The 12,932-nt window shown below is 44.5% G+C and overlaps 1 protein-coding gene across 4 annotated transcripts in view; it reads right to left on the bottom strand.

Moving 5' to 3' along the window:
- Positions 1–12,932, bottom strand: part of DIS3L2 (DIS3 like 3'-5' exoribonuclease 2) — a 178,437-nt gene that overhangs the window by 57,462 nt on the left and 108,043 nt on the right. For all 4 annotated transcript variants that reach the window (XM_015637358.2, XM_015637359.2, XM_015637357.3 and 1 more), the window contains exons 13-14: positions 8,552–8,659; positions 4,944–5,177 (exon numbers count right to left, since the gene is read on the bottom strand). In XM_015637358.2, coding sequence (XP_015492844.1) covers positions 4,944–5,177; positions 8,552–8,659 — 342 coding nt within the window. The remainder of the gene's footprint in view (positions 1–4,943; positions 5,178–8,551; positions 8,660–12,932) is intronic.

Below are 12,932 nucleotides of genomic sequence, written 5' to 3'. Positions count from 1 at the left end.
ATCAGCAAGGACAACTGTCTAAAAATACATCTGTCCTATCCCATTAGCTATAACCAAAATGGAAATTTCCCAACATACAGCATCACATCCTGCACATGCATTGTCCTTCCTCCTCCTTGCTTTCCATGTGAGTGGCTTGAGTCACCTTCTCAAAGCCATTTGCATCAAGTAGGCAGACTAGGTTCTGAGAGCTTCAAAAACTACACAGAGCTGGCTACTAAATCACGTGTCAAACCTGGGTGGTTTGGAGCTGGCATTCTGCACACATCATGATGCTTGGGATCCTTGTTTCCCTATGTTTTCTGAAGCTCTATTAAATGCTGTCTTACTTTAGCAGTACCACCAGTCTTAAATAAACAAAGATATTCTCAAAGAGCACCAATTTCCTTATCCCCAGGAACCATGGGACAAGATCATAGGTCTCCAGTGTGCTACAGAGCTACAACAATACAATTTTTGCTACCTCTATGTTACTCAAAACAATACAGACACACAGGGAACAGCTACCCTTACTCACATGACAAGACAATGGCATCATACACAAGCTGGGAGCAAGAAGAAGTGAGACCATTTCACTACCAATTCAACACTTAAATTTGCGTTTTCAACATACTCTCATCTTTGTCATTTTTGTCCTTTTTCCCTTCCCTTCTCCCACACACCTGCAAAGCTGAATGTCTGTTTTGCAGAAAACAAGAAGAGAAGCTGTTTTAGCAAAGAATTCAGTTGCACTAAGTGGTACAATGTAAATGCACTTTGGGTTGATGTCACAAGGAACTTTGGCCAATGCTGATGTTTTGAGCACCCAGGTGTAAGTGTGCTGGTAAAGGTAGAATCACTGGCACAACAAGAGGAAACACTCAGCTCACAGACAGTTGTCATAGAGACAGATCAGCATCCTGGGGTATTCTCATTTTAAAAAGGCACAGAAATCCTTTTTAACCTGTCTTCCCGTAGGCATCTGTCCTCGTGATTCATTTCTAAACTGCTGAGGCCAAAAGAGAACCATTTATCAGCACGTCTCCTCTAGGCAGGCTAAGGAGCTTTTCTGCAAGCTTGATGGTTTTTGTTGAAAGCAAGTTTCTATCTGATTCTCTGGCTAGTGTTTCTAAAAGCTGTGGGCTGGGGAAGTGATCCAGCTTCAAAGTAACCTGGCCAGGAAAAAAAAAATGAAAGCTGCGGGTTGTGCTCACTTTGCTTTTTAAACCAGGTCAGATATCTGCTACAATTCATAGATTGGTACACCAGGAGCTGTGAGATTACAGCACAAGGGTGGCATTTCATGGTCCTGTGCAGGAAGGAGATGTTGGGGGCGAAGACAATATTGTAAATACCTGAACATTTTTTCTTATTCACATACAAGACTTCTTGCCTTTGCACCTAAAAGCTGTAGCTCTGAATGAGAAGGAAAAGAAATACATTAATCTCTGTCTGTGTGGACAAAGTTTCATAAGCTTCTTAGCTGTTGAAGGTGCAAAGTCTTTAAATCTTTAAAACTCAGCTCAGCTGCTTTTTGGAGCTAGGAAGCTGGCAGGCAGCACAGGAAACCATCTCCTAGGGAAAAAGCCCCAGAAGGGGCCTATAGGGACAGCTGGATCCCCACGGAATGATGGATGTGTGGCTCTGGTTGCAAACAAGGTCCTCAGACCCAAGGTCCAATGCAGCAGGATTCCCTGCAATCCTGGCAGGATTCCCAGACTTCTGCAGAGGCATGAAAGGAACTGGGGAGTGGGGGGAAAGAGTGGGTCACAGGTATGTAGGTTAAAGTCACAGCCAGGATTAAACTAAAGCAGGAATTCAAAATTACACAGCCCCAAGAGACACACATATACTGACACTGAACCCACAAATCCTAAGCTTTCCAGACTGTGTACTATCTCTGTAATGTCTCATGGTCTTCTGTGTGACCTAGATATGTAATTCCTAAGCTATTAAAATATATATATATATATATTCTTAATCGGTTGAGCTATGGAGATTCCTGCTTCTAAAATTGCTGCTAAAAGATAAAACTTTGCGCAAGCAGATGCTGCTCTCACATTAGGTCGTAACAATTCAGCAGTGGCATTCAAAGAGGAAACATTCCTCTGTCTCCATCAGGACCAGCCTGACACTGCTGCATCCTACTGGAGCCATCCTGTGTCAGGTCCAAGGAGCTCCCTGGCCAGCCAGTACTTCTGCTGTTAAGATATGCCCATGAATGGCTTCATCTGAGGAATGTTCTTCATTTTGGGGAATAAATCCTAAACTACATGGATACCATGGGACAGATCAGCATCATTCCAAAGAGAAAACTGAGGCAGACAGGGAGAGCACTAGCCCAAGGCCACCACAGCCAGTGGCAAAGGAGGATGGGAGATTCTTTCCCCCAGGATATTCTTAATACCAACAGGAAGCACAGGAACACTTCACACTGAAAAATGGCAGGGTGGAAGTAAGCAAAAAAAGTCATCATTGTTCAATCAGGAGTTACCCCATGGTAGAACTCTCAAACATAACACAATATATAGGAAGAGGGCTTACATCCCTTGGAAAAAAAGCACAGGAGTCATCCATGCTCAGCCACCCCCTCCCTTAAGACTGTGGGATGATCATTTCCTTCACTCACATATTTATTTGGAATTCGATAATTCATTGCCCCAAGCTTCCTGCTGGAGTTTGTCTTCCATTGTTCAGGATTTACATTACTCAACAGGAAATCAGTGAGAGGTCCAGTGATTAGAAAGGTGTGTTTTCCATTTGGACCCACCCTTGCTTGCTCAGTTGGGACTGGAAGTGGGACATAGCACACAGCTGGGCCCATGGGAACTCAGAGAACTGGGGAAGCAAAAGTAGAGGAATTTGTCCCCTTCTATTCAAAGACAGAAATTGCTTTGTCCTGCCATACACCACTGGCCATGTCCACAAACATGTCCCTCACACACGGTTCATCCTCAGGCCTTGGAGCAACCACTTCCTCCATGGGCTGAGGAGGGTGTAGTTTATCAAAATAAAGCTATCAGGGCAGTGCTTGACTCGACCAAGTGTGGTGAAAGTGTCCCTTGATCTAAAATATGCCTCCTTCTCAGAGACCATTACTTTGACATTCTTGCCAGGGGAGAGAGATTCTGCACAGTGTAAAGTGCCACTTGTGAGATATAACTCAGTTTATCATGATGGTTGGGAACCAGGCTGAGCAGGAATCAACTGTCTCTGGTGCCCTTCACTGTGGCTTTTAATCCCAATCTCACAAATGATGCTCCAATATGTTCTCTTTAATGGCTCCTCTGTAAGAGCACAGAGCGAAACAAAACACAGCTAATCTTTTATGGGCTATCACTGGAACAGGATGCTTCCCTGGCCAAATCCTCCCATTGAAAATGTCACAGCTGGTTTAAAGCATATTTCCCCTGAGGTTAGTTTGATAACAGGTAACTCAGCTCAGGGGCACACAGCGCGCACTCAGAACCACACTCTAACAGTGACTTGTGGAAGACAGCTGGTGACCTTTCTGGGCCACAGATCCCAGTCACCATGAAGTCTTTTTCCAAGCCAGATACCTCCAAGGCTTCCCAGCAAGCTGATCTCAGGCAAAAGCTGTGTTTTTTATGTTTCTCCAGCATTCAGGATGTGCATGGGAACAAAGGCCCAGTTTATTAGCTATTGTATGCTAAACCTCAAAGAAGGAAGTCTCTGTTGCAGGAGAGGTTTAAGATAACTTCAAAGTGGAAGTTTGATTTCCAAAAATTATTTAAATATAATTTTAAAATTAATTTAAGGGGGTCTTAAGCAAATGTCCTTGTTCCAGGCTCACTTATGTGTGCTGAACCAGTCCTCTGGGACCTCCTACAACAGATGTAGGCAAGATAGCCTCAGACACCACACTGCCTACTGCAGAAGGTTTATCCTAAAATAAAAACTCCTCTGCTGAAACTCAAGATACAAATTTGTCATTCTGTCCATCTCAGACTTGGGGGAAAAGCACATTGCCTCCTCTTCACAGCAGCTTCACCAGAGTAAGCTGTGTGCTCTGTTGGGGAAGGTAACAGGTTATAGACACTTGCTCCTCTTGCTCTGCAATGATTTCTCTAAAATTAGACTTTCCTGGAACTGGAGACAACACTACAATTCTAAGGAAAATGGGAGGGTCACAACATATGTCTTACATACAATAGCCCTGTTTCCACCACTCCTAGCTTCTTTCTCAGAAATAACCATATGTTGATCAGCACTCATTTTCTGAAATGAAACAATAGTGTCTCCTGCTCAGGAAGACCACTGGGTTCTACAAATTACTGGAACCTCCTATTCACAAAAACTATCAGAAGCCACCTCAGAGCAGCTAAACATCACACAAAAGTATTTTTTCCTGTGATAGCCTAAAATATCTGGATCTCCTTGTAAAATAGAAATGACACATACCACTCCTGATACAAGATTATTTAAATCACCCCAGACAGAAAACCTCCTCACTAGCATTTTTTCCTCTGAAACACACCCAACACTTACAAGTATTAACTTAGATAACATTTAGCCATTTTCCCAGCATAGAGAACTGCTACAAAAGCTGTGGAAAACAAGAAAATTGCAAGCACAGAAAGAAATGTGGAGGATGAGCCTTTCCCAGTGAAATGTATACTTATATCTGTACTGCATGATAATGAATGACACTGTCATGATTTGTTTCACTGTATGAATTACTTACCCAGTCCAACAAGGTTTCAGGATTTTGAAAAATGTTGGAAAATGGATCACTCCTTTAAAAACAGGGATTTTTTTTTTTTTCATCCTGCTTAGTGCTTATGGTACATAATTTGATGCCGCTCTTAAGAATACACTGGCACTCAAATCTGCCTTTCTATTCCAGCCTTGATTTTACACTTGGAGTTTTCAGACTGGCCAGGAAATTCTTAGAGAGTAGAAGGTGAAATTGCTTTGGTGAAGCCTGAAGGGGCTGGACTCACCTGGTCTAAGTGCAGGGCACCCTCGGTGAAGCGCTGCTTGCGCAGGTGCTGCGCGACTCGATGCAGGTTCAGCACAGCCTCCTGGATCTCGGCTATCGAGTGCTGAGGTGAGACAGGGGGCAGCTCTTCAGGTGACAACACCTTCCCAGGGCTGTCAATCATGCTCTGTGCATGGTCATAGCTGAGCTTGACGCAGGAGCAAATGACCGTCCGCCCAAACCACTCATCAAGGATCTGCAAAATTGTAAAGTGTAAATTGATCTCAGGACTCATTCTTCTGGTGCATAAAAGCTTGGGGAGTTGTACAAACACTGGGAGGAACGACAAAAGATTTCCCCACTACCTGTGATGTTTGAGTGAAGATCTTGTCCTACTGAGATCTTCAGGCCCTCTGCCCATACAGATTCTCTAGCATCTAGTAACGTGTATATGCAAGTAATAGATAACAATATACTGTGCATGTCATAGGAGACTCCTTGGATCCCCCTCCTCTACCTGAGTTCCCTCCTTCACAGAGCTCAAAGAACTACAGACCATCTGGGAGCTGAAACCAGTCTGTTGACTCACAGGTTACCAGGTGCAGGAGTGACAACAGGCAGATACACACATGCCAGAGAGCTTCTCCTTCTTAAAACACAGCAGAATGACTTAAAGTGTGGCCATCAGGGCACAAGGGGCTGCCCTTAAAATACTGTTTTCAGGAGTACTGAAGGAACCACAACATCTGACTAGCACTTGTGAAAGTGCCTGAGTAGGACTTTGGTGGGTCTGGAGGAGAGATGGACAGTCACTGACCCCTTGCTTCTCTGGTCATGTCCATGGTTCTAGGTTCAAACTCAAGCCAGGAACCTTTCTGGGCTTCCAAACTACCTTGGAATTGAGAGGAAATTATTCAATAAATTGCTTATAAAATTATTTTATTTTAAACCAGAAGCCACTCCCATTTTAAACTCCCTTAAAGAATACCAGTGTAGAAGTAGGGATTCGGAATTATTTCTTAAAGCAGACAGGAAAACTTATTTTCAGCAAGAGAATGCAACAGCTCCTCAGGGCAGTGACAAAGTGCAGAGGGACATGGGCAGAAGGCTCTTCACAAAAGTCAAGAGCACTGGCATGAGGCTCTGGAGACAGATGCAGGTTGTGATAAATCATTCAAAGCCCAAGTGCTGAGAGACTGATTGGAGAATTGTAATTCTGCCTTAGCTGCCAGTGCCACCTTACCCCTTTATCAGCCCAACAGGACAAGGTAAATTTTGCAAGTGACAGTGTCCGGGGAGAAGAGTGAGCTCTCTATGACAGCCTCATCAAGGATACTGCTTCAGAGACAAACCTTCTTAATAGGAAGGGACTGATTCCCAAAACACCTTTGCTGCCTCCCTCCCTAATGCATCACAGAACATATGTGCTGTATAACTCAGCAACTCAGAGCTCTGAAAGTCACAGGGCTTTTAAGCTTATTTCTAATTCCAAAGTGCTTTAATAGCAGAGATGCAACAAGTAGCATCTTGCAGTGCAAAGTGCACTGACCATCAGCTCATGGTTATTCTCTGTGTGTCTCTTCCTCCGTGCTGTGGAGAAAGAAAGGAAGAGAAAGCCACAAAGCTGGACAGAGATGCTGTGACAGTGCTGGCAGCACCTGCTCTGTGTTCTGCTGCATCAGTTCAATGCAGTTCAGCTTCTTGTGGTGATGGGGAATGCATGTCCAATAGGTCAGCAGGCCCAGCTTTGGAAACACTACCAGAAGAATGGGCAAGCTCCCACGGGCTGGTCCATGTGCCATGGCTGAGGGATGGGCAAGGTACAGTGTAGGAGCAGCATTTGAGGGTTGTGAGCTGGGACTTGGAGATTACAATGAGTAGCCCACAGGACCAGTCTGCAAGGTCTCCCCCATCACAGCAAACCTGGTGTACCCAGAGTCCACACAGAGCACCAGCATCTAAAGGATTTCTAAAGTTCTAAGGCTTTCCCAGTTCTGCCTACTTTTGAAAAAAATCCATAGTCCTGAGGAACATCCTGTCCTCACTGTCAGTGCTCCCACAGCTCTCTACCAACAGCTAAACTTTGAGGGCTGTGTTGGGGCCTTTGACTCACCTCCCTTTCACCCAGCAGAATGTAAGAGAGCATGTGATCCTGTATGCACTGAGATACAGGTATAGTAACACCTAGAAATACCAGCTTTTAGAAGAATGCCCTCCTGGGCAAAAGCCCTACAACCATTTTTCCTCTGGGAAAGAATAAATTCTACTCCAGCCTTCACCTGTCATCCACATCACATGACCTTGAGTAACCCTGAAAGGCCTTGTAGGAGAAACCAGTTTGCTGAGATGGTCACAGGCAGTCTGTTCTCCCAGGTACAGCATGGTCCTGGCCCAGACCACTCCAGAGGTCTGCTCCCTGAGCTGAATGCTACAGCTCCTCTGTTTTCTCACTGGTCAGACAGGGTCATACTGAGCACTGCTTGAAGCACAACGGATATATTGAATGGGACAAGAGACAAGATGTAATTAAAAGCTTATTTTAATTAAGACTTGACTTTTAGCTGTTCAAAGATGACTCACAGTCAATGAAAGATCTACCTAGCAGCTACTCTTAGAAGGCCTCATGGGCAATTATGCTGTTGCTAAAGGAGGGAGAACACTTCACTGTGGACAAAAACAATCCACCTCAGTGCCAGAGCAGGGACTCACTGCAGAAATACATAATCAGGACTGCAACTGTATTTTGTTAAAGCACAAAGGTTGATTCAGCACCCATTAAAGCAGCTGGGACAATAATAAGGAGGTGAATCTTTGTGAAAAATTACCAAATTGGCCCAAGAAATACTGTCTACAGAAAGAGTTGTATATGAGCACAACAATGGATAAAAATCTGAGTACAAAATGTGCATAGACTAAAGAGTGCTCTGGTACTGCCAGTTTTTAGCCCTCCTTGATTAGTAAGGGATTCCTGTGAGAACAAAGAGGAGGTTTTAGGGTAAGAAAGAGTATGGGGAAGGGAGAGAAACGAAGACCTGGGGAATTGTGGCAGGCAGCTGAAGGCAGCTCAGTGCACCAACAGCCAGCCTCCACAACTGCTCCCTGGAAATAACACATGGAGATGATGGAGCCATGCCTTTGCTGAAGGGCTATCATGCTGTATTTGGATTGATGTAATTTGCAGCTCTGAAGAGGAATTAAACAGTCAGTTTACCAGAGAGGCCACAGAGGCAAAGTGCCGCATCCGCCGCATTGCACAACTGCCTGCGCGCACGAGGCACGGCTGGAGCCGCGGGCACATCTCGTCCCACCCAAAGCATTAGCTCCAAATTGCTGCTGGAGGTAAGACATTAAATGGTTGGGTGACCTGGCAAAGAGCAGGCCATTCTCCATTCCTGAGAGTCATACAAATATTCATCCTTTCCCAACCATGTTGAGAGATTATTCCAGTTAGAAATTCCACAGTATGTCATCAGCAAGACAAGACACCGAGACAGTCCTACATCTTCCAGTATTGTTCACCTTTGCTATCCACCTGAGCGTTAAGGGATGACATTTTTACCACTACAGGGGCAGGGGCTGGCCACCGAGGGAGGATGGATTAGCAGGATGACTGCCTGCTGCCTGAGGTACCTTGCCTTCTGGAGTCAACTTCCAAATCACAGAGAACGTCAATCTGTCTCGCATGGGATTGAGACTGCAGAGCTCCTCACAGAGCAGCCTGGGAAGCATTGGGATCACCTGGAAGAGAAGAGAGCCTTGGTGAGACAAGCTTTTAGTGTGGACAAGCTTCCCTGACCAGTTGGTAAAGAGAAAATGTGTTAAGCTGTCAGCATCGTGTTCTCTGTGGCAGGAGTGGCTATGTCACAGCTCTGGGATGCATCACCCCTGCCAGAGCTGTATCACATAGCAAACAGTGTGCTGGCATGGAATGAAGAAGTAAACCAAATCCTCTGAAATGAGAGGATTTCAGACATGACTAAGGCCACCAACATCTACATCAGCCCCACCCCTCAATGAGACCAGAGGCAGCTACAAGTCTCCAACCTGGGAATCATTAACAGTCCTTCCCTCCAAAGAATGGAGTAATCTGCATCTTTAGTTATGCAAACACACTGTGACTTTTAAGGTCACAAAGTTTGCTCTATTTTCCACTTCTTTCCCACTACCACTTTGGCACTGGGAAGAATGAGGAAGGCTGGGCACATTAGGAAATTTAATGTTGAAGAAACATGGTCCTGGCAGTCAGGAGCTGAAGAGGTCAGATTTGGGAACTGTGCTTCTTGCTTTCCCACTGAATACCATGTAACCAAGAAGTAAATGCAAGCTGTCTCTTTACAAAGCATAAATGAAACTTCTCCCTTGCAACACAGGAGCCACGCTTGGCTTCAATAAAGACTGAACCACGCTTGACAGCACAGACAGGAACTTGCAGATGCAGGTGAGATAAACAAAAGCACCTGTTTTATGACTATTGACCATGCTGTTTACAAATGGAGAACAATTACTTTATTATACTCAACATTTCAACAAAATGTCAGCCAACATAAATTTCTGGCAGGTTTTTTTAACCCATGTCCTAATTCCTTACAACTAATCAATATTTCTGCTGCTGAACATTGTATTACAAAATCACAAATTACTCACCTGACTACACCAACAAAGCTAAAGCTTTTGAGTGTATACATGCTAGAGCAAACCCAAGTAGCTCCAAGTGCTTCCACCATCCCTGAGTTATTTCCTAAGTGAAGTCTGTATTAAAGATAATCTTTAGCAGCTGCTTAATGAAGCAAAACTCATTATTTGAATTTCACTTCTGACTTCCCTTCTCATTGTTTACATTTGTGAAGAAGCAATAGCTGCCCTCAAAGAACCACTACATTATTCCTCTGGTTTATTTTGAGTGGCAACAAGGAATGGTGCTTTTCAGAAAAACAGAGAGAAATGCTCTACTTGTGTGCCATAAAGTAATTTAGCTACTTAATTTAGTTTCCGTTTTGACTGCTCTGTGTGCTAGCCTGTAAAGAGAGGACCAGCAGGAAGCTGACTGGCATACAAATCCCAGCTCTTCCAAACTCTGACTCCTATTTAGTGATTTCAGAGATAACTTTTTCTACCTGGAGGCAGAAGAACCACTGCTCTTCAAAACAGTACAAAAAAAGAGTCTCAGGTGCTCATTTTCTCTTCAAGTGCACACACTTTACACTTACCTTTTGCTTTGAAGGAAAGACTTAAAAAATTTAATCAAATTTGTGATTTGGCACCAGAAAATGGCTATAAATCTCTTATAACTGCAGTGGACACTAGTGCCAAAAGGCTAACTGTATGGTCTGGGGCTGTCAGGGAGTCACACCGTGAATCAGCAGCCCTGGTTTGCCTGGAAGGTCACAAGGGCACAGCTTATGATAAGCTGTTTGCTACAACACAAAGGCCGCCAACTCTGTTATTCCAGTTGCAAACAGAATGTTAACAATACTGCTACATTCATAACTCACCGACCCAGTACGTGAGCTTGGCCATGCTGCCTGGAAGGACCCGCACCCCAAGGGTGTAAATTTAGTGTAAGTGATGCCAACTCATTTCAGAAAAGAGAGAAAATAGCTTTATAGACTCTTGGAAATCCCTGCCTGCCTAAGATCACCCATGACCACCTTAATACCCCAAGGTTCAGACCACAGTGAACAAAACACTAGTAATTTAATAAAAGCTCCCATGCCCTTTCCCACCCGAATTTAAAGCTGCTTCTCTCTCTCTCCCCCAACTCTGATTGATCATCTGATAATGGTCCGTGCTTACTGAATATTTGTGTGCCTTTGCACACCCTCTTTCCTTTCACATCTCCTGGAGCAATACCAGTTTGCTAGAAAAATGCCTACATGGAACACAAAAGCCCATGCTCGCTTTAAGTGTACTTGAGCAGGATTAATATCCAATTCAAGAGGCTGTAATTCAATGGAAGGGCTTTCAATGATGTGAAACACAAGCAAAGCTTTAACTCAGATCATAATTACAGCACTAAACACCCACCAACCAATTAGCTGTAACCAATCTACTGTTAGGGAGGCATCAACCTGTGTTACTTTGTTTTATAGGAAAGAAACTTTAAGCAAAGTAACCTAACCTAAGCCATGGGAGAATAAGAATACAATCAACCTTTTCCTGGGCTTAGCGAACACATACATAACATAATGTGACCTTGCACTGAAGGTATTTCAATTTATTCTACCTTAATGAATTAAAAGAAGCCTGTTTCCAACACCACAACAGCCTTGCTTCCTGCTTTAACATCACAATTCCTCTTCACCCTCTACACAGAGAATAAACCAACTGTCACAAGGGACAGGAGTTTAAATTATAAATACACATTTCCTTCTTCCTTAACATGATAACGGTCACAGCCTGAAAGGATTCCTAGTAATTGCAAGCCCAGCATTTAACATACAAAGATGTCACAATTGTGTCACACTCAGAGAGCGAGATGTTCCAGCAGTGATCCCAGGGGCAGCCCAGAGGAACTATGGCAACAGGATTATCTCCATCTCTTTCTGACAGAGACACGGGATGAGAGGAGATTTCCTTAAGCACATCTTTAATGTCCAGATTTGCAAAATATCAAGAGTTGTGTAGAATTGCCTTGAATAATCCAGAGGTTGCCCGGCACCTTTTAAATGCTTTGCCCTTGCTGTGACTGTCTGCCAAGAGGCAGCAGTGTCTGCCAGCTGTCCTGTGGAGTGCCAGGGCACGCAGGAATCCAGCGAGCTGAAACGCTGCCGAGGGATTGCACCTCCAGTGGGAAGTGGTTTCCTTGGCAAATTACTACGGATGTGTCTATGTTGGGGATCACATCATTCAGCTTGATTTTATTGCAGATAGAAATAAAGTCACCTGGGCTTATACAAGGGTCATAAACCTGGAATAAGGGGCTTGCAAATGTAGCTGAATCTAGAAATGCAGTTGGAGAGGCACAGCAGGGCTAGGCAAAAAAATAATTTATAATGTGAAAAAGGAGCTACGCCCCCCCAGGAAATCCTTTCTAATGAATGTGTCTTAGAAACCAGGGCTTGGGTGGTGAGAGCTTGTCTGGTTTTAAACCCCCTCTTTCAGTCAGGTTAATAAAAGACATCATCTCTCCCCACAAGCCTAGCAGTGCCCAAGAGATACTGGAAAGGGCACTTCTTTGAGAGAAAGGCTGATCTCCACAATGCTGACAGCTGCAGGTCTGCACTTCAAATCAAACCACAGATAGACGATTTCTCTCTCCCTATTTCCAAGTCCTAAATGCAAAATCTTCAGCACTACCCTCAAGACTCAGTTGTCCAGCACTGCCTGACAGCCTGCTCCATGCTGCTGGTTCTCCCTGCAGGCAGCCACCCATCCCAGAAAGCCAAAGCAATGGCACCACTGGAAACCCAAAGTGGGAGAGGGCTGGGGGTGCTACACACCACCATGCTGGCATCATAAAACAGATGGACCTGTGACCACAGCTGGTCACACCACTTAGCAGCTGGCTCCTCTGCATGGGAAGATCTAAATCCCTGCTTTTGAAAGCTCTGGGGTTTGTTTTGTTTTGCCTCTTCAGCTAATAAAATGCTTCCAGAACCCAAATGTCAGTTTCCAGTCTCAGACTCATTCCTGGGGAGCTGGGCAGTGGGAGGGAGCACATGCATGCTGGGATGATAAAACTTCTTGTTCCCTATAAAATCTGAAACACCTGCTGCAGCCAGGACTAACTCACTGGCCAGGTTCAGAGCAGGTTAGCCCAGAGCAATTCTGATAAATTGACTTGTAGCAGCTTTTCAAGGAACAGAAGAGGAGAACTGGTCAGCCAACCGAAGAGAAAAAGGAACAAACACTGGTCATGCACAAGCCCTTATCTTCACAAAGTCACATGAGTAGTTTTGCTCCCTTCAAACAACTTCATCTTGCTTTGGCTGCCCCTTAGTTCTTGGTTCAGGTTGGTTATGGCCACCACTGACTCACAAGGTGATCCTTCTCCCTCAACCAATCCAACGAG

The sequence above is a fragment of the Parus major genome, chromosome 9 (assembly GCF_001522545.3).
Source record: "Parus major isolate Abel chromosome 9, Parus_major1.1, whole genome shotgun sequence".
NCBI lineage: Eukaryota > Metazoa > Chordata > Aves > Passeriformes > Paridae > Parus > Parus major.
Note: the sequence above shows the minus strand (reverse complement) of the source record. Positions and strands in the feature narration are given on the sequence as shown.